At 41.9% G+C, this 27,605-nt stretch overlaps 1 protein-coding gene across 2 annotated transcripts in view; it reads left to right on the top strand.

Annotated features, from left to right (window-relative positions):
• RET (ret proto-oncogene) overlaps positions 1-27,605 on the top strand; it is a 128,749-nt gene that overhangs the window by 32,720 nt on the left and 68,424 nt on the right. For both annotated transcript variants that reach the window (XM_070751908.1, XM_070751907.1), the window contains exon 2: positions 23,906-24,151. In XM_070751908.1, the coding sequence (XP_070608009.1) occupies positions 23,906-24,151 (246 nt within the window). The remainder of the gene's footprint in view (positions 1-23,905; positions 24,152-27,605) is intronic.

Here is a 27,605-nt window from a genome sequence, read left to right as displayed (position 1 = left end):
TCTGCAAGAGTCTTAAATTTTATCTATGCCGCCAGGCTTGGGGCGATTAGACCTTAGACCCCTGGCCAACAAATGCTATGTATGGTTGTTGTCTGTGGGTATGATTGATTTTTTAATATGATTAGGGATTTTAGACTTAGTTTTAATTAAGCCTACTCTATTTTATTATTTCTTGTTATATGTTGTAAACCGCCCTGAGTCCTTGGAGAGGGGCGGCATACAAATCCAAAAAATAAGTAAGTAAATTATATATACAGTGGTACCTCTACTTGCGATCTTAATTCGTTCTGTGACCAGGTTCTTAAGTAGAAAAGTTTGTAAGAAGAAGCAATTTTTTCCCACAGGAATTAATGTAAAAGCAAATAATGCGAGCGATTGGGGAAACCACAGGGAGGGTGGAGGCCCTGTTTCCTCCCAGTAGATTCCTAGAGAGGCCCCAAGGAGGCTTCTCCCTGCCTTTTCCGGCCCTGTTTCCTCCCAGGAGATATCTAGAGAGGCACTATGGATAAAGCATTTGGTTCTGAGAATCCAAATACCAAAGACTGGTTAGATTAAACTATAACCTGAACCCATACATCTTTCTTGGTTCAGTGACCGGTCATAAGTTGCTTTTATTCAGGTTATAAGTTGAGGACTCTCTGAGGTCCTGCTGAGAACTCATCTGGCTGAATTGGGAAGATAATTTATTCATTGTTTAAACTTTAAAGCAATTAATGAGATAACGAGGAAGTATTGTAATAACTCTATCCATACCGTAGGAGAAATATGTTGGCCATATGTTGAACTCGGAGGTGATAGCAATCACACTTGGCCAATAAAGAATTCTATTCTATTCTATTCTATTCTTCTATTCTATTCTTCTATTCTATTCTTCTATTCTATTCTTCTATTCTATTCTTCTATTCTATTCTATTATCCTATTCTATTCTATTCTATTCTATTATTCTATTCTATTATTCTATTCTATTCTATTATTCTATTCTATTATTCTATTCCATTCCATTCCATTCTATTATTCTATTCTATTCTATTCTATTCCAGCCAGTTTTAAAGGACAAAGAAGGAGATGGGAGCATTTTGTAGCCAGTTTGATTTGGGGATTTTCCCCAATGATGAATCTCTCCGTGGAGAAATGGAAGTTTGGCCAGAGAAATTCTTCTCTGTCTTCAAATGCGGATTCTTCATCTCAGGTGACTTCAGCACAAGAAAAAAGTGCCTCATACAGAACGTGAAATTTAGAGAATTCTTGTTTCGTTTTGTCAGCGTTTCACTCGAGAATCACGGCCGTGAACTTGATCTAATGTGGAGGAAAGGTGTTTTACAAGGGGATTCTGTTCCCAAATGCTAGAAGTTGGCTCTTTCTCAACGTGCTTTCTGGAATCCTTCTGCATACCAAGAGTGCGCTGGGACTAAGCGTAGACCTCGTCCAAGCCTCGGCATGCCTGCGAACATCTGTTAATTAATGCGAATGAAAATTAAATATTATTAGCAATTCCCACCCCTGTGCACCACCCACAGTTTTTTGTTCATAGCAACAGATTTTCCCAGATGCCTTGAAAGTTCATCTGCTTCCAAAATAATAGGGAGATCTATCTCCCAGTGATGTGGTTATCTCAGAGAAGTTTCGACTAGTTTTTCTCATCCTTCCTATCATCCTTTTCCTCCCACTTAGGACTGTATGTGTTGTGGTTAGCTCTGGCCCAGCTCCTGCCCCAAGGACTGTGGATGTGGGGGAGACATCCACATGCCGCAGGCCTGTTTTGCCCCCAGTGGAATCTGCTGATGAAGGCTCCTCTGACCAAGAAGACATGAGTGACAGGGAGGAGGAGAGTGGGGCAGACAGCTCAGAAGGAGATCAATTATCTAGCTCCTCCTTGGATTCGGAATAAGAGTTAATGATACAGCCACGCATGCGGAGAGCGATGCATAGGCAGCAACAACTGAGAGATTATTATCAGAGAAAATGAGGCCACCTGTGGTTGGGTGGGGCTGTGGTCATGAGTGAGGCTGCTATAAAGAGCAGCCTGTGGGTTTGGCCATTGTGGAGGATTATCTGATTGTTGTGTTTCGTGACTGCTTTGCTGCCTTTGACTTTTTGTGTGCTGATTTTTCCCCGCTTTGAAACTAAACCAGAGCAAAGTGTGTTTCACTTTGTGAAAGAAGAAGGACTGTGAATTGCCTCACAGCTGCAAGCTGAGTATCACAGAACTGATAAGGGACTTATACCAATTACCAGTTTGTTTGGAGACGAGGGCTCTTTGCTATACCAAAAGAGGGCTTGGTTTAAGTGAATTTTCTTTATAAAGAACATTGTTTTGAATTTTCAAACGTGTGTGTGTCTGAAATTTGTACCTGTGAAATTTTGGGAGGAGTCTACCAGAGAGCCCGACAGAACACTAACCAGTGGATAAAATAATGTGCTGGCTAAGAACGCTAGCCAGATGAGTACCTGGTAAGCAAATTATTTTCCCTATTTTCCTCCGACAAAACTAAGGTGCGTCTTATACTCTGAAAAATACGGTAAGCTCTGTCTAGCCTGCTTTGATTTTTCTACACTTCATTGGGAGTCTTTCAACTTGCCAGTAAATGATATCCATAAACTTGGCAATTTCTTAGCAGGCGGGGGCAGAAAACACCATCTCTGCGGCTAATTGAAATCTCTCCCACTGCACAGAATGCCATCAGAGTAATTGCAAAACATGAGAAAATAAAGCAATTAAGACAAAAGAGGCATGGAAAGAAAGCTTTTGATTTGAACATTGGAGGCAAAAAAACAACAACCCCAACAACATTTACAAAGAATAAAATTCAGGCATTGTTTCCCCCACTCCCTTTAAAATGGAACCCTGCCAAGGTTTACATTTAATGCTCACTGAAAGTTTAATTCTGAAATAAGCACTTAAATGCTACCTAGGAAAGACATTAGAGCTTAAGTAGCCCCTTTTCCCCCACCTGCTGAATGTGTGTAAATGTGTAACTTTTTTTCCAGCCCTAACTGGCTGCTAATGATCTTCACAACTCTTATCTTCCAAGCTCTTTCATTGTTTCTGCAAAGAATGTTTTATAAGTCCTAAGTCTTTGCAGTTTTTTTCCATCGCTCTAACTTGCTCTGAGTAAGTTTCTTTCCAGCCCTAACCAGGTGCTAACAATGTTCCCAGCTCTTACCAGCTTGCAAGCTCTTTCATGGTTACTCTCTGCAAAGAATATTTTCCAAGCACTAAGTCTTTGCAGAGGTTTTTTTCCCATCGCTCTAACTTGCTCTGAGTAAGTTTCTTTCCAGCCCTAACCTGGTGCTTACAATGTTCCCAGCTCTTACCGGCTTGCAAGCTCTTTCATTCTTACTCTCTGCAAAGAATATTTTCCTAACCCTGTCTTTGTAGGGTTTTTTTCATTCTCTATTTGCCCCAATTATTTCTTTCCAGCCCTAACCACGTGCTAACAATGTTCCCAGCTCTTACCGGCTTATAAGCTCTTTCATTGTTACTCTCTGTGAAGAATGTTTTCCAAGCCCTAAGTCTTTGCAGGGTTTTTTTCCCCATTGCTCTACTTGCTCCGAGTGTTTCTTTCCAGGTGATAATGATGTTCTCAGCTCTTACTGGCTTGCAAGCTCTTTCATTGTTACTCTCTCCCAATAAAGTTTTTTAAAAGCCCTAACTAGGGGATAAAACAATGTGCTGAAGCTGACCAGGCTAAGGATGTCAGATGAATACCTGATTGTTGTGGCTAGCTCTGGCCCAGCTCCTGCCCCAAGGAATGTGGAGGTGGATGTGGGGGAAACATCCACATGCCACAGGCCTGTTTTGCTCCCGATAGAATCTGCCCACGAAGTCTCCTCTGACGAAGGAAGCGTGAGTGACAGGGAAGAGGGGAGTTTGGCAGAGAGCCCAGGAAGAGATCAATCATCCTTATCATCCCTGGATTCTGAACAAGAACCTATGATGGACCCACGCATGCATAGAGTGATGCATAGGAGAGAACAGCTGAAGGATTATTACAGGAGATAAGTGAGGCCACCTGTGGTTGTGTGGGTCTGCTGTAATTAGTGCTACAGATAAAAAGAGCAGTGTGCTGGTTTAGCCTCGTGGAAGTTTATCTGATTCATAGTTTCATCAAGATCGTGGTTTGCTGTTTCCCTGTTCAAGACTGTGTGTGGACTTTCTGGACTTTGGAATTGGACTCAATTTCCCAGTTACTGGGTGAGAAATTGGATTGCATTTAACCTGTGCCTTGTGTGTACCAGAAAATCCCTTTGGCATTTAAAAAGGGAGTTTTTTCTGCTTTCATGTTGATAAAGACCTTTTGTTTTCCTTCTGTGGTGTGGTATGTATCTGTTTGGACTAATTACCCTATAATTACGGGTGGTTGGGACACCGGCAGAACACCTGATAAGCAGATATTTTTCCTCCCAAAAAACTAAGGTGCGTCTTATATTCTGAAAAATATGGTACTGGAACAGTGACATTCAGCTATAAATGCTGAACATTGGTTAATTTTAAAAAAAGCATCTTTGAGGAAGAGATACTAGAGAAAATCACATCTTGTGCAGAGATGAATAAACTAACTCTAGAACTAAAAAGCAAGGACGTATTTTACAATTGTTGGGATCTATTGTACTGCTAGTTAGTGAAAAGGTCAAACTTATTTGTTTGTTAATTACAAACAAATTTGTAATTAACAAACATAAAGAGCAATTGCCTGGTGAAAAATGTTTAATGGTAATATAGAGATCTAAGACTATACTAATTAAGATTATTATTCTTCAAAGAAAAAAATATTTAACTATTATTTAAAATAGGCAACAGAATGTATACATAGTTAGAACTGTCATACAGATTTGTTTCACGTTCGCCCAGCTGTGGCGAGGGGGGCATTCGCCCAGGTTCGCCTGGTGCACCAGTTGCGACCCTATTTGGACCGGGAGTCACTACTCACAGTCACTCATGCCCTCATCACCTCGAGGCTCAACTACTGTAACACTCTCTACATGGGGCTACCTTTGAAAAGTGTTCGGAAACTTCAGAATGCAGCTGTGAGAGCAATCATGGGCTTCCTAGGTATGGCCATGTTACACCAACACTCCGCAGTCTGCATTGGTTGCCGATCAGTTTCCGGTCACAATTCAAAGTGTTGGTTATGACCTATAAAGCCCTTCATGGCAGCCGGCCAGATTATCTCCGGGACCGCCTTCTGCTGCACGAATCCCAGCGACCGGTTAGGTCCCACAGAGTTGGCCTTCTCCGGGTCCCGTCGACTAAACAATGTCATTTGGCGGGACCCAGGAGAAGAGCCTTCTCTGTGGTGGCCCCGGCCCTTTGCAACCAACTTCCCCCAGAGATTAGAATTGCCCCCACCCTCCTTGCCTTTCGTAAGCTGCTTAAAACCCACCTCTGCCGCCAGGCATGGGGAAACTGAGATACACTTTCCCCCTAGGCCTTTACAATTTTATGCATGGTATGTCTGTCTGTATGTTTGGTTTTTATATAATGGGTTTTTAACTGTTTTTTAGTATTGGATTTTGTTGTACTGTTTTACTGCTGTTGTTAGCTGCCCCGAGTCTGCGGAGAGGGGCGGCATACAAATCCAATAAATAGTAATAATAATATGTATTTAAATAAAATTTATTTTTAATTTAAAAAAGAGCATCTTTCATGGAAAGTATCGCAAGTACTGTTGGCATAGAAATCATATTTTCTTCTCCTCGTGTGTAGGAAAAACTTTCATTGAAGAAAGAAGGCGAGGAGGAGGCTGCCATAAAATGACTTTCTAGGGTTTGAGGAAAAAGCTGCCTGTGGCTTTTGGTACTATAGTTTATTATGACTCGCTTCTTCCCTAATTAAATACGCAAGAATTTCTCCTTCGGTATTAATGCCGCATAATGAAACATGGCCCATCCCGTAATGTGACGTCTGGCACAAACAGCCATCATTTCTCTGTGTTAGGGATAAGAACTGGAGCGCTCGCCGCTCGTGTCTGGACTTCAAAGGCTTCAAATCCAGATAATTTTGAATAATGTTAATTGCTTGGATCCATTTCAGCCCAGTTTCCAATCGGGATTTGGCATTGAAAATGCTGTGGCAGCTGTAAGTCACTTTGAGGAGCCTTTGGACTGGATTGTGGGGTTGCGGATAGTAAAACTGAAGATTTTCAGTGGTTTCTTTCTCTGCCTATGCGTAGTCTCTCTCTCTCTCTCTCTCTCTCTCTCTCTCTGCCTCTCTTGCTATGTCTCTTTCTCTCTCTCTTGCTATGTCTCTCTCTCTCTCTTGCTATGTCTCTCTCTCTCTCTTGCTATGTTTCTCTCTCTCTCTCCCTCTCTTGCTATGTTTCTCTCTCTGCCTCTTGCTATGTCTCTTTCTTTCTCTCTTTCTGCCTCTCTTGCTATGTCTCTCTTTCTCTCTCTCTCTTTCTGCCTCTCTTGCTATGTCTCTCTTTCTCTCTCTCTCTCTTGCTATGTCTCTATTTCTTTCTCTCTCTCTCTGCCTCTCTTGCTATGTCTCTCTTTCTTTCTCTCTCTCTCTTGCTATGTCTCTCTCTCTCTCTCCCTCTCTTGCTATGTCTCTCTCTCTCCCTCTCTTGCTATGTCTCTCTCTCTCTCTCCCTCTCTTGCTATGTCTCTCTCTCCCTCTCTTGCTATGTCTCTCTCTCTCTCTCTCCCTCTCTTGCTATGTCTCTCTCTCTGCCTCTCTTGCTATGTCTCTCTTTCTTTCTCTCTCTTTCTGCCTCTCTTGCTATGTCTCTCTTTCTCTCTCTCTCTTGCTATGTCTCTCTCTCTCTACCTCTCTTGCTATGTCTCTCTCTCTCTCCCTCTTGCTATGTCTCTCTCTCTCTCCCTCTCTTGCTATGTCTCTCTCACTCTCCCTCTCTTGCTATGTTTCTCTCTCTGCCTCTTGCTATGTCTCTCTCCCTCCCTCTCTTGCTATGTCTCTCTCTCTCTCTCCCTCTCTTGCTATGTCTCTCTCTCTCTCCCTCTCTTGCTATGTCTCTCTCTCTCTCCCTCTCTTGCTATGTCTCTCTCTCTGCCTCTCTTGCTATGTCTCTCTTTCTTTCTCTCTCTTTCTGCCTCTCTTGCTATGTCTCTCTTTCTCTCTCTCTCTTGCTATGTCTCTCTCTCTCTCCCTCTCTTGCTATGTTTCTCTCTCTGCCTCTTGCTATGTCTCTCTCTCCCTCCCTCTCTTGCTATGTTTCTCTCTCTCTCTCCCTCTCTTGCTATGTTTCTCTCTCTGCCTCTTGCTATGTCTCTCTCTCCCTCTCTTGCTATGTCTCTCTTTCTTTCTCTCTCTCTCTGCCTCTCTTGCTATGTCTCTCTTTCTCTCTCTCTCTTGCTATGTCTCTCTCTCTCTCTCCCTCTCTTGCTATGTTTCTCTCTCTGCCTCTCTTGCTATGTCTCTTTCTTTCTCTCTCTTTCTGCCTCTCTTGCTATGTCTCTCTTTCTCTCTCTCTCTTGCTATGTCTCTCTCTCTCTCTCCCTCTCTTGCTATGTTTCTCTCTCTGCCTCTTGCTATGTCTCTCTCTCTCCCTCCCTCTCTTGCTATGTCTCTCTCTCTCTCCCTCTCTTGCTATATTTCTCTGGCTCTTGCTATGTCTCTCTCTCTCTGCCTCTTGCTATGTCTCTCTCTCTCTTTCTGCCTCTTGCTATGTCTCTCTCCCTCCCTCTCTTGCTATGTCTCTCTCTCTCTCTCTCCCTCTCCCTCTCTTGCTATGTCTCTCTCTCTCTCTCCCTCTCTTGCTATGTCTCTCTCTCTCTCTCCCTCTCTTGCTATGTCTCTCTCTCTCTCTCTCTTGCTATGTCTCTCTCTCTCTCTTGCTATGTTTCTCTCTCTCTCTCCCTCTCTTGCTATGTTTCTCTCTCTGCCTCTTGCTATGTCTCTTTCTTTCTCTCTTTCTGCCTCTCTTGCTATGTCTCTCTTTCTCTCTCTCTCTTTCTGCCTCTCTTGCTATGTCTCTCTTTCTCTCTCTCTCTCTTGCTATGTCTCTCTTTCTTTCTCTCTCTCTCTGCCTCTCTTGCTATGTCTCTCTTTCTTTCTCTCTCTCTCTTGCTATGTCTCTCTCTCTCTCTCCCTCTCTTGCTATGTCTCTCTCTCTCTCCCTCTCTTGCTATGTCTCTCTCTCTCTCTCCCTCTCTTGCTATGTCTCTCTCTCTCCCTCTCTTGCTATGTCTCTCTCTCTCTCTCTCCCTCTCTTGCTATGTCTCTCTCTCTGCCTCTCTTGCTATGTCTCTCTTTCTTTCTCTCTCTTTCTGCCTCTCTTGCTATGTCTCTCTTTCTCTCTCTCTCTTGCTATGTCTCTCTCTCTCTCTACCTCTCTTGCTATGTCTCTCTCTCTCTCCCTCTTGCTATGTCTCTCTCTCTCTCCCTCTCTTGCTATGTCTCTCTCACTCTCCCTCTCTTGCTATGTTTCTCTCTCTGCCTCTTGCTATGTCTCTCTCCCTCCCTCTCTTGCTATGTCTCTCTCTCTCTCTCCCTCTCTTGCTATGTCTCTCTCTCTCTCCCTCTCTTGCTATGTCTCTCTCTCTCTCCCTCTCTTGCTATGTCTCTCTCTCTGCCTCTCTTGCTATGTCTCTCTTTCTTTCTCTCTCTTTCTGCCTCTCTTGCTATGTCTCTCTTTCTCTCTCTCTCTTGCTATGTCTCTCTCTCTCTCCCTCTCTTGCTATGTTTCTCTCTCTGCCTCTTGCTATGTCTCTCTCTCCCTCCCTCTCTTGCTATGTTTCTCTCTCTCTCTCCCTCTCTTGCTATGTTTCTCTCTCTGCCTCTTGCTATGTCTCTCTCTCCCTCTCTTGCTATGTCTCTCTTTCTTTCTCTCTCTCTCTGCCTCTCTTGCTATGTCTCTCTTTCTCTCTCTCTCTTGCTATGTCTCTCTCTCTCTCTCCCTCTCTTGCTATGTTTCTCTCTCTGCCTCTCTTGCTATGTCTCTTTCTTTCTCTCTCTTTCTGCCTCTCTTGCTATGTCTCTCTTTCTCTCTCTCTCTTGCTATGTCTCTCTCTCTCTCTCCCTCTCTTGCTATGTTTCTCTCTCTGCCTCTTGCTATGTCTCTCTCTCTCCCTCCCTCTCTTGCTATGTCTCTCTCTCTCTCCCTCTCTTGCTATATTTCTCTGGCTCTTGCTATGTCTCTCTCTCTCTGCCTCTTGCTATGTCTCTCTCTCTCTTTCTGCCTCTTGCTATGTCTCTCTCCCTCCCTCTCTTGCTATGTCTCTCTCTCTCTCTCTCCCTCTCCCTCTCTTGCTATGTCTCTCTCTCTCTCTCCCTCTCTTGCTATGTCTCTCTCTCTCTCTCCCTCTCTTGCTATGTCTCTCTCTCTCTCCCTCTTGCTATGTCTCTCTCTCTCCCTCTCTTGCTATGTCTCTCTCTCTCTCTCCCTCTCTTGCTATGTCTCTCTCTCTGCCTCTCTTGCTATGTCTCTCTTTCTTTCTCTCTCTTTCTGCCTCTCTTGCTATGTCTCTCTTTCTCTCTCTCTCTTTCTGCCTCTCTTGCTATGTCTCTCTTTCTCTCTCTCTCTTGCTATGTCTCTCTCTCTCTCCCCCTCTCTTGCTATGTTTCTCTCTCTGCCTCTTGCTATCTCTCTCTCTCCCTCCCTCTCTTGCTATGTCTCTCTCTCTCTCTCCCTCTCTTGCTATATCTCTCTGCCTCTTGCTATGTCTCTCTCTGCCTCTTGCTATGTCTCTCTCTCTCTTTCTGCCTCTTGCTATGTCTCTCTCCCTCCCTCTCTTGCTATGTCTCTCTCTCTCCCTCTCCCTCTCTTGCTATGTCTCTCTCTCTCTCTCCCTCTCTTGCTATGTCTCTCTCTCTCTCTCCCTCTCCCTCTCTTGCTATGTCTCTCTCTCTCCCCCTCCCTCTCTTGCTATGTCTCTCTCTCTGCCTCTTGCTATGTCTCTCTCTCTCTCTCTGCCTCTTGCTATGTCTCTCTCACTCTCTCTCTGCCTCTTGCTATGTCTCTTTCTCTCTCTCTTGCTATGTCTCTCTCTCTCTCTCACACACACACACACACACATACACACACACACACACACAATTGTGGTTTGGTGAATTTATTGTTATTTCCTCTCAACTCCCTTCACCAGAACCCCAGAACTGTCCCAATTCAAAGTGTTGGTTATGACCTATAAAGCCCTACATGGCATCAGTCAATGACTACTTCAGCTTCAACCGCAACAACGCAAGAGCACGCAACAGATTCAAACTTAATACGAACCGCGCCAAACTTGACTGTAAAAAATATGATTTCAACAATCGAGTTATCGAAGCATGGAACTCATTACCAGACTCAATTGTGTCAACCCCTAACCCCCAACACTTCTCCCTTAGACTCTCCACGATTGACCTCTCCAGGTTCCTAAGAGGCCAGTAAGGGACGTACATAAGTGCACTGGTGTGCCTTTCGTCCCCTGTCCAATTGTCTTTCCTTTCTTTCACCTATCTTATATATTCTCTTCCTTTCATATATCCTCTCCTCTAAGTTCACTTTCACCCTATTTTTCTTCCTATGTATTTATGTATTTGACAAATGAATGAATGAATGAATGAATGAATAAATAAATAAATATATCTCCTATTCTTTCATTGATATGTTCTATTACTATATCTTCTTTTCTATTATTTCTTAGATATATTTTACTATGAGTATCTCCTCTATAACCTTCATCATGTATTTTACTATGTGTATGTAGATATATATCCAGTAAAACCCTCATTGTGTATTGGACAAAATAAATAAATAAAATAAAAAATAAAAAATCATGCCAGATTACTTGTGGGACTGCCTTCTACCGGAGTCCTAGCGACCAGTCAGGTCCCACAGAGTCGGCCTTCTCCAGCTCCCGTCAACTAGACAATGTCGCTTGGCAGAGCCTAGGGGAAGAGCCTTCTCTGTGGGGGGCCCAGCCCTCTGGAATCAGCTCCCACCGGAGATTCACACTGCCCCCACCCTCCTCGCCTTCCGCAAGAGTCTTAAAACTCATTTGTGCCGCTTGGCTTAAGATCATTAGATTGTACCCCCCTGGCCGACGAATATGTTGTGAGTAAGTTCATTGAACAGTAATGACTGTCTTTGTATGGTTTGGGGGTTTTTTTTAGACTATTAATTCAATGCTGAGTCCTTCGGGATTGGGTGGCATAGACGTATGAATGAATGAATGAACGAACGAATGAATGAACGAATAAACATTTAGCAGATCTATTTATCTATCCATCCATCTCATATTTCTTTTCTTCCATTCATATATCTCTTCCTCTATCCTCCATTGATGTATTGCATTTTATTATTAGATCTTCACTCCTATCCTTCCTTCCTTCCTTCTTTCCTTCCTTCCTTCCTTTCTCTCTCTTCCTTTCCTTTCCTTTCCTCTCCTTTCCTTTCCTTTCCTTGATATATATTCTACATGGTTAATCTCATTAACCTTCATTATGTATTGGACTAAATGAATGAATGAATGAATGAATGAATGAATGAATGAATGAACGAACAAATAAACATTTAGCAGATCTATTTATCTATCCATCCATCTCATATTTCTTTCCTTCCATTCATATATCTCTTCCTCTATCCTCCATTGATGTATTGCATTTTATTATTAGATCTTCACTCCTATCCTTCCTTCCTTCCTTCCTTCCTTCCTTCCTTCCTTTCTCTCTCTCTCTTCCTTTCCTCTCCTTTCCTTTCCTTTCCTTTCCTCTCCTTTCCTTTCCTTGATATATATTCTACATGGTTAATCTCATTAACCTTCATTATGTATTGGACTAAATGAATGAATGAATAAATGCAATGAGTTGGCTGTGGCTAATCGTTTGTGTGGCAAGTTGGCTGTGGCAAATTGTCATTAGGCCCATGGTTGCAACTCAAGGATTACTTGTAGCTAGTTTGGCAGACAAGGAAATACAGTCCGACTACCAAGTTGATCTGAGCTCTTTGGATGCCTTTGTTCAACATGTGACTTTTCAGTGAAATATTGTTATTTAAGCTAACGCAGACAACTAATAGCATTGCCATTAATATTAAAGAGGGTCTCTGATCATACCGGAAGACGTTTCCTTTATCCTTTTAAGCTAATTGCCATGCCATATAAGTAGCTCATCATTTTTACACTTTAGATATTCCCTGTGAAATCTCAGATGGATAAACTACTGCTTTATTTACTGACAAAGACTTTTATTTACTGATAATGTTTGTGGGGAATCTCTTTAGGAAAGACAGCTGTCATTAGAAAACAGACAAAGGTTTAGAGGGACAGTTGGAAGGGACCTTGTAGATCATCTCGTCTGACCTCCTGCCAAAGCAGGAGACCTTACACCAGAGATAGGCAAAGTTGGCACCTTTATAAACTTGTGGACTTTAACTCCCAGAATTCCTGAGCCAGTCACGCTAGCTCAGGAATTCTGGGAGTTGAAGCCCACATGTCATAGAAGAGCCAACTTTGCCTACCGATGCCCTACACCTTTTCCAACAAAAGGCAGTCCAATCATTTCATTTCCAACAAAAGGTAGTCCAATCATTTCCTGAATGCTTCAAGTAATGAAGTTCTCACAACTTCTGAAGGTAAGTTGTTCCATTGGTTGATTGTTCTCAATCAGAAAAGTTCTCCTTATTTCTAGGTTGAATCTCTCCTTGTTCAGTTTCCATCCATTATTCCTTGTCTGGCCATCAGGTGCTTTGGAAAATAGGTTGACCCCCTTCCTCTTCATGACAACCTCTTAAATATTGGAAGACTGTATCATGTCTTCTGTTCTGTCGAGCTCTCTGATAGAATCCTCCCAAAAATGCACAGATACAATTTCAGACACACACATTTGAAAATTCAAAACAATGTTCTTTATAATGAAAATTCACTTAAACCAAACCCTCTTTTTGTATAGCAAAGAGCACTGGTCTCCAAACAAACTGGTAATTTGTACAAGTCCCTAATCCGTTCTGTGATACTTATCTTGCAGCTGTGAGGCAATTCACAGTCCTTCTTCTTTCACAAAGTGAAACACACTTTGCTCTGGTTTAATTTCAAAGCGGGGAAAAATCAGCACACAAAAGGTCAAAGTCAGTAAAGCAGTCACGAAACACAAGAATCAGATAATCCTCCACAATGGCCAAACCCACAGGCTGCTCTTTATAGCAGCCTCACTAATGACCACAGCCCCACCCAACCACAGGTGGCCTCATTTTCTTTGATAATAATATCTCAGTTGTTGTTGCCTATGCATCGCTCTCCGCATGTGTGGCTGTATCATTAACTCTTGTTCTGAATCCAAGGAGGAGCTCGAGAATTGATCTCCTTCTGAGCTGTCTGCCCCACTCTGCTCCTCCCTGTCACTCATATCTTCTTGGTCAGAGGAGCCTTCATCAGCAGATTCCACTGGGGGCAAAATAGGCCTGCAGCATGTGGATATCTCCCCCACATCCACAGTCCTTGGGGCAGGAGGTGGGCCAGAGCTAACCACAACAGTCTTCCCTGGTCCTTCTCTTCATTAGACTAGCCATGCCCAGTCCCTGCAACTGTTCATCGTATGTTTTTTTAAATTTTTATTTATTTATTTTGTCCAATACACAATAATACACAATGAAGGTTATAGAGAATATAGTAGAGAAGAAATACGAGATACGGGAGAGACTATAGGACAGGGGACGGAAGGCACTCTAGTGTGCTTATGTACGCCCCTTACTGACCTCTTAGGAATCTGGAGAGGTCAACCGTGGATAGTCTCAGGGTAAAGTGTTGGGGGTTAGGGGATGATACTACGGAGTCCGGTAATGAGTTCCACGCTTCGACAACCTGATTACTAAAGTCATAATTTTTTACAGTCAAGTTTGGAGCAGTTAATATTAAGCTTGAATCTTTTGTGTGCTCTTGTGTTGTTGTGGTTGAAGCTGAAGTAGTCTTTGACAGGCAGGACATTGCAGCATATGATCTTGTGGGCAATACTTAGATCATGTTTAAGGCGCCGTAGTTCTGAGCTTTCAAGGCCCAGGATTGTAAGTCTAGTTTTGTAGTTATAGTTATAGTTTATAGTTTATTAGATTTGTATGCCGCCCCTGTCTGAAGACTCGGGTTCTTCTGTTCGGAGTGGAGGAGTGAAGGGCTCTTCCGGTGAAGTATCTTTGGACATTTTCAAGGGTGTTAATGTCTGAGATGCGATATGGGTTCCAAACAGATGAGCTGTATTCGAGGATGGGTCTGGCGAAAGTTTTGTATACTCTGGTAAGTAGTGTGAGATTGCCGGAGCAGAAGCTACGTAGGATTAGGTTTACAACTCTTGAAGCCTTCTTAGCGATGTTTTAACCTTCAGTCCCCTAATCATCTTTGCTATTCTTCTCTACACTTTTTCTAGAGTCTCAACACCTTTTTTATAGTCTAGTGACCAAAAGTGGATGCTCTTAAATGTGGCCTTATTAAAGCTTTTTATAGTGTGATATTCGTATCCCCACTTGATCTTCATGGAATCTCTCTGTTGCTTTGAATTTTTTAGCTTCCACTGCGCACTGCTGGCTCATATTTAATTGGTTTACTATGACTCCAAGATCCCTCTCACGGTTACTGCTATTAAGCCTGGTTTCAGCCAATCTGTTTGTATACTTTTGGTTTTTCTTGCCTAAATATACATCCTTGCTTGTATAAACAGAGGCGAAATGAAATTCAAACAAAATGAAATTCAGTGGTGAAAAAAGTCAGGTTCTACATTTAGGCAAGAAAAACCAAACACCCAGGTACAATATATGTGGTACATTACTCAACAGTAGTAAAAGTGAGAGAGATCTTGGAGTCCTGGTGGACAACCATTTAAATAGGAGCCAGCTGTGTGCAGCAGCTGCCAAAAAAGCCAACACAGTTCTAGGCTGCATCAACAGAGGGAGAGAATCAAGATCACTTGATTCACTTTATAAGGTCTTGGTAAGGCCACCCTTGGAATACTACATTCAGTTTTGGTCACCATGATGCAAAAAGGATGTTGAGACTCTAGAAAAAGTGCAGAGAAGAGCAACAAAGATGATTAGGGGACCGGAGGATAAAACATACGAAGAATGGTTGCAGGAACTGGGCATGGCTAGTTGAATGAAAAGAAGGACCAGGGGAGACATGATAGCAGAATTCCAATATCTCAGGGGCTACCACAAAGAAGAAGGAGTCAACCTATTGTCCAAAGCACCTGAGGGTAGAACAAGAAGCAATGGGTGGAAACTAAACAAGGAGAGAAGCAACTTAGAACCAAGGAGAAATTTCCTGACAGTCAGAACAGTTAATCAGTGGAACAGCCTGCCACCAGAAGTTGTGAATGCTCCAACATTGGAAGTTTTAAAGAAGATAGAAACATAGAAGTCTGGCGGCAGGAAAAGATCTCATGGTCCATCTAGTTTGCCCTTATACTATTTCTATTTTATCTTAGGATGGATTTATGTTTATCCCAGGCATATTTAAATTCAGTTACTGTGGATTTATCTACCATGTCTGCTTGAAGTTTATTCCAAGGATCTACTACTCTTTCAGTAAAATAATATTTTCTCATGTTGCTTTTGATCTTTCCCCCAACTATCTTCAGATTGTGTCCCCTTGTTCTTGTGTTCACTTTCCTATTAAAAACACTTCCCTCCTGGACCTTATTTAACCCTTTAACATATTTAAATGTTTCGATCATGTCCCCCCTTTTCCTTCTGTCCTCCAGACTAGACAGATTGAGTTCATTGAGTCTTTCCTGATACGTTTTATGCTTAAGACCTTCCACCATTCTTGTAGCCCGTTCAATTTTGTCAATATCTTTTTGTAGGTGAGGTTTCCAGAACTGGACACAGTATTCCAAGTGTGGTCTCACCAGCACTCTATATAGCGGAATCATAATCTCCTTCTTCCTGCTTGTTATACCTCTAGCTATGCAGTCAAGCATCCTACTTGCTTTCCCTACCACCTGACTGCACTGTTCACCCATTTCGAGACTGTCAGAAATCACAACCCCTAAATCATCTGTCTGAAGTAGTGTGGGGTTTCCTGCCTAAGCAGGGGGTTGGACTAGAAGACCTCCAAGGTCCCTTGTTGTTATTACTATTAGGCAATAATAATAATAATAATAATAATAATAATAATAATAATAATAATAATAATAATAATAATAATAATAATAATAATATAATATAATAATAATAATAAGTATAAGTATAAGTATAATTATAACTAATAAGTACTAGTTTCACTTTATAAATCTTAGTAAGGACACACCTGGTAGACTGCCTCTACTTTTGGTCACCACATTACAAAAAAGAGGTTGAGTCTTTTTTTGACCAACTAAGATAACTAAAGGCTTGGGGATTAAAAATATGAAGAACCATTACAGGATTTGGGTATGATGAGCCTAGTGAAGAGAAGAACCAGGGGGGACATGATAGCAGTCTTCTAGTATTTGAGGGACTGCCACAAAGAAGACGGGGTCAACTTATTCTCCAAAGTACCAGAAAGTAGGACAAGAAAGAATCGATGGAAACTAACCGAAGAGAGAAGCCACCTAGAATTTGAATCTGTGCCCAGCCTTTCCAATTTCTAGCTAAACTGTTAAACGATGTGAAACTTTTCAACACCACTGATAACACACTCTCCCTCTAAAAAGACCTGGACTTTGTCTCAGACTGGTCTAACACCTGGCAACTTCAAATATCAACCAACAAATGCTCTACCCTCCACGTCGGCAAAAAGAATCCTAATCGCACATACGAACTGAATAAACAATCTCTCACTGCCAACCCACATTCTGTAAAAGACCTTGGAATACTAATATCGAATGACCTAAGTGCTAAAGCCCACTGCAACAATATCGCCAAAAAAGCCTCTAGAATTGTTAACCTGATCCTACGCAGCTTCTGCTCAGGCAATCTCACACTACTCACAAGAGCCTACAAAACTTTTTCCAGACCCGTCCTAGACTACTGCTCATCTGTCTGGAACCCATACCACATCTCAGACATCAACAGCCTTGAAAATGTCCAAAGATATTTCACCAGAAGAACCCTTCACTCCTCCACTCGAAAATAGACTAACAATCCTAGGCCTAGAAAGCCTAGAACTACGGTGCCTAAAACACGATTTGAGTATTGCCCATAAGATCATATGCTGCAATGTCCTACCGGTCAATGACTACTTCAGCTTCAACCGCAACAACACAAGAGCACGCAACAGATTCAAACTTAATACGAACCACTCCAAACTTGACTGTAAAAAATATGATTTCAAGAATCGAGTTATCGAAGCGTGGAACTCATTACTGGACTAAATTGTGTCAACCCCTAACCCCCAACATTTCTCCCTTAGACTCTCCACGATTGACCAGTAAGGGCCAGTAAGGGGCGTACATAAGGGCACCGGTGTGCCTTCCGTCCCCTGTCCAATTGTCTTTCCTCTCTTTCACCTATCATATATATGCTCTTTCTTTCATATATCCTCTCCTCCAAGTTCACTTTCACCTTCTTTTATATTACCACATGTCTATTTTTCTTCCTATGTATTTGTGTATTGGACAAATGAATAAATAAATAAAATAAATAAATAAATAAATAAAATACCAAACAGTGGAATATCTGCAGTTGAGCACAGCTGTCAATTAGGGTTAATAACAGTCAGTCTATATAAAGGTCTGCATGTAGCTACTTTGATTGATTGCTGAAACCAAGGCCCTGCCAGAAATTAGTGAGTTATTAATAGCAATCATCAAGGGTGCGTGCTAAGTTTGTTAGAAGCGGCGAAGCCTTTGGCATTGTTGTTGGGAAGTGTAATTGTCTTAATAACACGACTGCTTTTTAACAGGAAGATGTAGCATGTTGCTAAGGATGGAAAATGGGATTTATTCCACCAGGGAAATGTTCCTTATTATGGAAACAATGGTGCTCAGAATCGCATATTATATGCTATGGTACCTAAGCTGGTCTGTGCGTGTAAGAACAGTTCTGCTTTGATTTAATGGGTTACGGTACCATCTAAAGTTAAACCTGAAAACAAACTACAAAAGAGAATTTCTCTCAACTTTCATCAAGTTTTTTTTTGCCAAAACTGTCGTTTTTCTGGTGGTTGTCATTTCTGTTGATAGCTTAGGCTAACTAATTTTGGAGCTAAACTTCCCTATTAAAATATTGTTGCTATTTTTTCAAAAGTATTTTTCCAATGATCTAGGATAGGGTCTCTGTCTCTGCTTCTGTCTGTCTCTCCCTTTCTGTCTTTCTTTCTCTGTATCTCACTATCTTTCTTTTTTGTCTCTTTCTGTCTCTATCTATCTATCTATCTATCTATCTATCTATCATCTCTCTCTCTTTCTCTCTCTCTCTCTCTGTCTCTCTCTCTTTCCCCTTCTCTCTTTCTGTCTCTCTGTGTCTCTTTATCTTTCTGTCTCTTTCTGTCTCTGTCTCTCTATCTTTCTTTCTCTCTGTCTCTTTCTATCTCTCTCTGTCTCTCTCTTTCCCCTTCTCTCCTTCTGTCTCTCTTTGAATCTCTTTATCTTTCTATCTCTTTCTCTCTATCTTTCTCTCTGTCTCTCTCTTTGTCTCTCTCTCTCTTTCCCCTTCTCTCTTTCTGTCTCTCTGTGTCTCTCTTTATCTTTCTGTATCTTTCTATCTCTCTGTCTCTCTATCTTTCTGTCTGTCTCTTTCTATCTCTCTCTGTCTCTCTCTTTGTCTCTCTCTCTTTCCCCTTCTCTCCTTCTGTCTCTCTTTGTATCTCTTTATCTTTCTATCTCTTTCTCTATCTTTCTCTCTCTGTCTCTCTCTTTGTCTCTCTCTCTTTCCCCTTCTCTCCTTCTGTCTCTCTTTGTATCTCTTTATCTTTCTATCTCTTTCTCTCTATCTTTCTCTCTCTGTCTCTGTCTCTCTCTCTCTTTCCCCTTCTCTCTTTCTGTCTCTCTGTGTCTCTCTTTATCTTTCTGTATCTTTCTATCTCTCTGTCTCTCTATCTTTCTGTCTGTCTCTTTCTATCTCTCTCTGTCTCTCTCTTTCCCCTTCTCTCCTTCTGTCTCTCTTTGTATCTCTTTATCTTTCTATCTCTTTCTCTCTCTTTCTCTCTCTCTCTCTCTCTCTCTTTGTCTCTCTCTCTCTTTCCCCTTCTCTCTTTGTCTCTCTCTCTCTCTTTATCTTTCTGTCTCTTTCTGTCTCTGTCTCTCTATCTTTCTGTCTGTCTCTTTCTATCTCTCTCTGTCTCTCTCTTTCCCCTTCTCTCCTTCTGTCTCTCTTTGTATCTCTTTATCTTTCTATCTCTTTCTATCTCTTTCTCTCTCTCTCTCTCTTTGTCTCTCTCTCTCTTTCCCCTTCTCTCTTTCTGTCTCTCTCTCTCTCTTTATCTTTCTGTCTCTTTCTGTCTCTGTCTCTCTATCTTTCTCTCTGTCTCTTTCTATCTCTCTCTGTCTCTCTCTTTCCCCTTCTCTCCTTCTGTCTCTCTTTGTATCTCTTTATCTTTCTATCTCTTTCTATCTCTTTCTATCTATCTTTCTCTCTCTCTGTCTCTCTCTTTGTCTCTCTCTCTCTTTCCCCTTCTCTCTTTCAGTCTCTCTGTGTCTCTTTATCTTTCTGTCTCTCTGTCTCTCTATCTTTCTGTCTGTCTCTTTCTATCTCTCTCTGTCTCTCTCTCTGTCTCTCTCTCTCTCTTTCCCCTTCTCTCTTTGTCTCTTTCTGTCTCTGTGTCTCTCCTCTCCCTTCCTGTCTCTGTGTCAATCTCTCTCTCTCTGTCCCTCGTGAAAAAACATGTGAGTGTAGCGCAGGGTAAAAAGGGCAAGCGAAGGGTGCACTTCCAAAACAGTAGGGAAGGGAAGTAGATTTCACCATTGGTAAAAACGGACCATTTCCCCCTAAGCTGGGGTCCTTCAGAGGGGTTTGTTGTACAGTTTCCCTAAATGTTCATATATTTTTAGTTTCTCCTTCACAACTTCATCCTGGCAGGAGTGTTGTGTCGCTGGCGGGGAAGTTCTGAGCGTTGTGTTTTCATTGCCTCAGAAAAAGTACCACGACCATCATATTCTCATGTCAAGGAAAAGTTTTTATTTTGATTATATTTATTTACTTTGTCAAGTAAGTATTGGTGGTATACAAAGATATAACAATATTTATATACATGATACCAGTAAAAAAGGAGCATTAAGACAGGAGACAGAAGGCACACTGGTGTACTTATGCACACCCCTTACTGACCTCTTAGGAATCGGGAGAGGTCAACAGTGGAGAGTCTAAGGGTCAAGTTTTGGGGGTTAGGTGATGATACTACAGAGTCTGGTAGTGAGTTCTGTGCATCAACTACTTGGTTACTAAAGTTGTATTTCCCACAGTCGAGTTTAGAGTGGTTTACTTTAAGTTTGTATCTGTTGTGTGCTCGTGTGTTGTTGTGGTTGAAGCTGAAGTAGTCGTTGACAGGAAGGATGTTGTAGCAGATGATTTTATGGGCTATGCTTAGGTTGTGTTTAAGGCGACGTAGTTCTAAGCTTTCTAAACCTAGGATTGTGAGTCTAGTTGTGTAGGGTATTCTGTTGTGAGTGGAGGAATGGAGGGCTCTTCTGGTAAAGTATCTCTGGACATTTTCTAGAATGTTTTATGTCCGAAATGCAGTGTGGGTTCCAGACAGATGAGCTGTATTCAAGGATTGGTCTGGCGAAAGTTTTGGATGCTCTGGTTAGTAGTGTGAGATTACCGGAGCGGAAGCTACGTAGGATTAGGTTAACAACTCTTTTTGGCGACGTTGTTGCAGTGGGCTTTGACTTGATTTTCAGCAGTTGGTTTAGTGAACATTCAAAGTTACAATAGCGCTGAAAAAAGCGAGTTGGAAACCCCATCTCCTCATTCTTTCCTGTGCTGTTTGCTGAATGAAAGCCTTGGTTTTCCAGCATCTCTGTACGGAACAATTCTTCTTTTATGGGGAGATTATTTCATTTCCTTTTTGATCAGTGCTGGTTGGCGCTGTGCCCCCCTTGTGTAATATATACACAGTATATTTAACAGATGGCTGGTAAGAGGGGAGGGCTCTTGGCTGTCTCAAATCTAAAGCCCAAACTCTGTGGGACGGGATGGAGGTTGTTGGAGCACCGTCAATCAATTATCTCTTGCTTGAGTTCGCCCCTCTGGGGCAGTTAGGCAACACAACAACATTGTGCTGCCTGCCGGCTGCCTCTTCTGGGAGGAAGGGGAGAGTTTGCTTAAATAGAAGTTATACCGCCTTCCATGAGCTGCCAGGATGAAGAAAGAGATCCTGCAATGAAGCTATTTGACGTCATACTTAGTTAGCACTGGATAAACGGATAAGAAATATTCCCAGGAAGGGATGCAGCCGTTTTAACTCCATAACTCCAGCTCATGTTTGTAAATCAACTATGAATTACAACTCAGGCCCACCCTGAGTTTCTTAGAAAGGAAACATTGGGAGATATCCGTGCAGGAGCTTAAAAAAAGTAAAAATTTATTTATTTATTTATTTATTTATCTATCTATCTATCTATCTATCTATCTATCTATCTATCTATCTATCTATCTATCTATCTATCTATCTATCTATCTATCAGATTTGTATGCCGCCCCTCTCCACAGACTCGGGGCGGCTCACAGCAATAATAATACAATGTAAACAAATCTAATATTTAAGTTAATTTAAAAAACCCCAATTTAGAAACCAATCATACACACTATCATACCATGCATAAATTTTATAAACCTAGGTGGAGAGAAAGTATCAATTCCCCCATGCCTGACGACAGAGGTGGGTTTTAAGGAGCTTACAAAAGGCTAGGAGGGTGGGGGCAACTCTGATATCTGGGGGGAGTTGGTTCCAAAGGGTCGGGGCCACCACAGAGAAGGCTCTTCCCCTGGATCCCGCCAAACGACATTGTTTAGTTGACGGGACCCGGAGAAGGCCAACTCTGTGGGACCTAACTGGTCGCTGGGATTCATGCGGCAGAAGGCGGTCCCGGAGATATTCTGGTCCGGTGCCATGAAGGGCTTTATATGTCATAACTAAGACTTTGATTTGTGACTGGAAACTGATCGGCAACCAAGGCAGACGAGTGTTGGTGTGACATGGGCGTATTTGGGAAAGCCCATGATTGCTCTCGCAGCTGCATTCTGCATGATCTGAAGTTTCCGAACACTCTTCAAAGGTAGCCCCATGTAGAGAGTGTTACAGTAGTCGAACCTCAAGGTGATGAGGGGATGAGTGACTGTGAGCAGTGAGTCCCGGTCCAAATAGGGCCGCAACTGGTGCACCAGGCGAACCTGGGCAAACGCCCCTCGCCACAGCTGAAATATGTTTCTCTAATGTGAGCTGTGGATCGAGGAGGACGCCCAAGTTGTGAACCCTCTCTGAGGGGGTCAATGATTCTCCCCCCAGGGTGATGAACGGACAGATGGAATTGTCCTTGGGAGGCAAAACCCACAGCCACTCCGTCTTGTCAGGGTTGAGTTTGAGTCTGTTGACACCCATCCAGACCCCAACAGCCTCCAGGCACTGGCACATCACTTCCACTGCTTCGCTGACTGGACAAGGGGTGGAGATGTAAAGCTTGGTATCATCTGCATATTGATGATACATCACCCCATGCCCTTGGATGATCTCACCCAGCGGTTTCATGTAGATATTAAATAGTAGGGGGGAGAGGACTGAGCCCTGAGGCACCCCACAAGGGAGTAAAATAAAAAATAAGTAGGGGCTCGAAAGAGTTAGCCAAGTGGCAACGGTTTTCTATAAAAGAGGACTTAAGAAATGAGTGGGATCTGGGTTCAAATTAGATCTTGGTTAAAATACTCAACCTGTATAGTCTGGAGGACAGAAGGAAAAGGGGGGACATGATCGAAACATTTAAATATGTCAAAGGGTTAAATAAGGTCCAGGAGGGAAGTGTTTTCAACAGGAAAGTGAACACAAGAACAAGGGGGCACAATCTGAAGTTCGTTGGGGGCAAGATCAAAAGCAACGTAAGAAAATATTATTTTACTGAAAGAGTAGTAGATCCTTGGAACAAACTTCCAGCAGACGTGGTTGGAAAATCCACAGTCACTGAATTTAAACATGCCTGGGATAAACATATATCCATCCTAAGATAAAATACAGTATAAGGGCAGACTAGATGGATCGTGAGGTCTTTTTCTGCCGTCAGTCTTCTATGTTTCTTTGTTTCTATATTCAAGACATGTTTCTAATAATGGTTTAAAAAAATGAGCCACTGTCTGCAATTTCAGCAGTAACTTGGTTGGTTTTATGTGACTGGGATTCACGCTCCCCAAGCGTTGTGCAATTATGACAGTCGAAGTCTCGCAAAGGCACATGATCGCACCAATTGAAGATTTCACAGCCAGCTTCCAACAAACTGGAATGTTACGTCATGTCCATGTTTGGTTTTTGTCTTTTCTGCATGTTTGTTTTCAATTGTACTAAAAATAAAAACTAACAAACAATTGTAAGCAGGGTTTTTTTTTTTTTTGAAAGAATGCTCTCATGCCAGGAATCTTAAATAGACAATGTTTTTTTTCTGGTCTTTTAAATATTTTTATTAATTATCCACTTTTTAAAAAGAAAACACAATAGTAAGTACAGAAAAAAATCAAAGAACATTAAATTAATAGTAGTATATACAAATATTTGCATTATATTAGCATTAAAGTCACTATATTTATATTATATGAATTATACACCAGACTATAATTTGTCTGAAGTATATAAATTAGTACACACTATTTTCCATTAACAAATTAATTTCATGTATACTTCAATGATTTATCATGCAGGCTATATTGTAAAGTCTAGATTTTATTTATTACATATTTCAAAATATTTTAAAAAGTAAAAATAATAAACAAATTGATATTATTGAAACAACTGTAAAGCAAAATTAAACTATCTATACCTTTCTTTATCTTAACACATATTTTATCATTGTATATATTTTCCCAAATAATACTTTTTGTTTCTTTCTTATTCACCCCCCATTTTTTTTCCCAGTGGCCTTCGGCCTCTACTTTCCCCGGAAGACGTACGAAGAAAACGTTTACCTAGATCAGCCGGAAGGGACCCCTTTATTACAACTCCATGCTTTAAAAGATTCGGAAGAGGAGGAAGCCTTCTATTGTCTACTCCCAGATTCCCAGATTGGAACGGGCCCCAAAAATCTCTGGTTTCAGATCGGCGAGAGAACGGGACTTCTCTACCTCAACAAGAGCCTGGACAGAGAAGACTTCATTGTCCTTTGTAAGTCTCTGAAATTCTTTGCCAATGGGTGTTGTGAATGTTCCTCGTCAGCCTTTACAACTATCGGATTCAGAAGATGGAGTTGAAGTAGAAGCTGTTAATTACTCTGATTTAAGAGAGGTGGAAAAAGCTAGTGAGTAGTGTTGGGCGAACCCAACAAAGTTCGGGTTTGGCGAGTTTGGCCGAACTTTGCCGTGAAGTTTGGGTGAGTTTCCGTAAAAATAAACAAGGAGGTGGGGAATAAAAGAAGAAGGCAATACGACAGGGACTGTAGGCGCTTTGGTGTGCTTATGCACGCCCCTTACAAACCTCTTAGAAAACTTTCAAAGTTTTATGATATCTTTTTATTATAACTACAAAATGGAAAGAGATATTAAACAATTCTGTTTGTTATTAAGAAGTACAGTAATACCTCATGATACGAACTTAATTGGTGCAAGGAGGAGGTTCGTAAGACGAAAGGTTCGTAAGACGAAACATTGTTTCCCATAGAAAACAATGTAAAGTCAATTAATCCATGCAACCAAAAAACCCCCTGCAAAAAAAAACGGCTTTCGGCGACTGCTGGGAAGCCTCACGGCTGTTTTAAAAGGTGACAGGCGGCCAGGGGGGCTTCCCAGCACCCCCTCGAACCCGGGATTCGGGGGGTGCTGGGAAGCCCCCCAGGCCGCGCGGCTTCCCAGCTGTCTCCCAAAGCCGAATGCCAAAGCCGAACTTCTGCGTTCGGCTTCGGGAGACAGCTGGGAAGCCGCGCGGCTGTTTTAAAAGGTGACAACCGGGCTGGGGGGGCTTCCCAGCAACCTCCCGAACCGAACCCGGGGTTCAGAAAAATTTTGCCTCTTCTTACCAACTTTGTTCGAGTTATGAACCGGCGTTCGGGAGGCTTCTGGGAAGCCCCGCCGCCCGGCTGTCACCTTTTAAAACAGCCCGCGCGGCTTCCCAGCAGTCTCCGAACGCCGGTTCATAACTCGAAAAAAGTTCGTAAGAAGAGGCAAAAATTTTCTGAACCCCCGGGTTCGTATCACGAGTTGTTCGTAAGACGAGGGGTTCGTATCTTGAGGTACCACTGTATAGTTAATTTAGGAAAGTGTGAAAAATATAGATATGGCAATCCGCAAGCTAAATATTATATTGCAAATTTACAAAATATAATAAGGAAAGGAGAGAGCAAAAATATCTCTCCATTTGTTACTTTATTTTACTTTTGTCATTTTAAACTTCTTATTTTTCACTTTTTGTATTTTCTTTTCTTTTTCTCTTTTCTTCAAGTGTGTTTATACCTTTTTTGATTTGTATTGTGCCTTTGTCAATAAAATTTATTAAAGAAAAGAAAAGAAAAGGGGAGAGGTCAACTTTAGACAATCTAAGGTTGAAGATTTTGGGGTTTGGGGAAGAAAGCACAGAGTCAGCGAATGCATTCCAGGCATTGATCACTCTATTTTCTCCAGTCTAGTTCGGAGTGGTTGACATTTAGTTTGTATCTATTACGTGCTCGTATGTTGTTGCGGTTGAAGTAGTCACTAACAGGAAGGAGAATTTGGTATATGATTTTATGAACTACAGCTAGATCAGATCAGAGGCGACAATATAAATTTATTAGTTTAAACTATATGCCACCCAACTCCCTAAGGACTCTGGGAGGCTTACAATAAAAAGAGAACAACTTTTAAAAAGATAATTGAAGATCCATATTAAAACCATGTGCATCTCTTGTGGCCAAATCTGGATGATATCTCGCTTGATCAACGGCCCCTGGCCTGTCAGAAAAGCCAGGTCTTTACAGCTTTCCGGAAGACCATAGAGTGGGGGCAGTAAGGATCTCAGAAGGTAGTTGGTTTCGGAGACCCGGGGCCACTACAGAGAAGGCTCTTCTCTGTGGCCCCATTAGTCGACATTGTTCAACTGACGGGACCTGGAGAAGGCCAAATCTGGGGGCCTTATGGGTCGCTGGGAGCTATGCGGTTCATGGCTGAACATTGGGGACGTGTTGAGTGTTGTTTTATGTGTTGTGGTTCTAATTGTGTTTCATCCTATCATTTTAATTCGTTAGCGGTCTTGAGTGCTTCCCGTTGGCGAAAAGGTGACAGTGACTCCGAATTTCTGTCTAGAGCGACTTATTCAGTTACTAAGTGGGGTGTTTTCCGGAAAGAAAATGGATTTCAAAATGAGCCGCGGTGGCGCAGGGGTTAGAGTGCAGTACTGCAGGCTATTTTTGCTGACTGCCGGCTGCCAGCAATTTGGCAGTTCGAATCTCATCAGGCTCAAAGTTGACTCAGCCTTCCGTCCTTCTGTGTCCGGTAAAACGGTCACCCAGATTGTCTCTGGGGCAAAAGCTGACTCTATAACCCGCTTAGAGAGGGCGGTAAAAGCACTGCGTAAGTCTAGGTGCTATTGCTATCTTTCATTGCAAAAATTTTAAATGTTTCTGTTGAGAGGTGTCCAATATTTTCTGAACATTCTTTACAGTATCCATTTGTAACATTGACGGACATTGTCAATCTGCCCTTGGCCATGAAGGACCTTTTAGTAACTGAATAATTCTGATCTGCATGAGACATTTAAGTTTGAAACCCAGCCGAAAACTGACACTAGATTAAATGTCCCATTGGAGCTTCAAAATGCTGCATTTTTCAGAGTATAAGACGCACCATAGTTTTAGGGGAGGAAAATAGGGAAAAGAATTTGCTTTAAAGATATTCATCTGGCTAGCATCCTTAGTCTGGTCAGTTTCAGCACATGATTTTATCCCCTGGTTAAGGCCTTTAAAAAAACCTTATTCAGAGAGAGTAACAATGAAAAAGCTTGCAAGTAGGTAAGAGCTGGGAATATTGGTAGCATCTGATTAAGGCTGGAAAGAAACATTTGGAGACTTAAGGCTTGGAAAACATTCTTCACAGAGAGTAACAATGAAAGAGCTTGTAATTAAGTAAGAGCTGGGAACATCTTTAGCACCTGGTTAGGGCTGGAAAGAAACATTTGGAGCAAGTTTGAACAATGAAAAAACCCTGCAAAGATTTTAAGGTTTGGAAAACATTCTTCACAGAGAGTAACAATGAAAGAGCTTGCAAGTGGGTAAGAGCTGGGAACATTGGTAGCATCTGTTTAAGGCTGGAAAGAAACATTTGGAGCAAGTTAGAACAATGAAAAAAACCCTGCAAAGACTTAAGGCTTGGAAAACATTCTTCGCAGAGAGTAACAAAGAACTTGTAATTGGGTAAGAGCTGGGAACATCCTTAGCACCTAGTTAGGGCTGGAAAGAAACCTATTTGGAGCAAGTTATAGCAATGAAAAAAACCTGCAAAGACTTAAGGTTTGGAAAACATTCTTCACAGAGAGTAACAATGAAAGAACTTGTAATTGGGTAAGAGCTGGGAACATCTTTAGCACCTGGTTAGGACTGGAAAGAAACATTTGGAGCAAGTTAGAACAATGAAAAAACCCTTGCAAAGACTTA

Source organism: Erythrolamprus reginae, chromosome 5, assembly GCF_031021105.1.
Source record: "Erythrolamprus reginae isolate rEryReg1 chromosome 5, rEryReg1.hap1, whole genome shotgun sequence".
Classification (NCBI taxonomy): Eukaryota; Metazoa; Chordata; class Lepidosauria; order Squamata; family Dipsadidae; genus Erythrolamprus; species Erythrolamprus reginae.
This window is presented reverse-complemented; position numbering and strand designations above follow the sequence as displayed.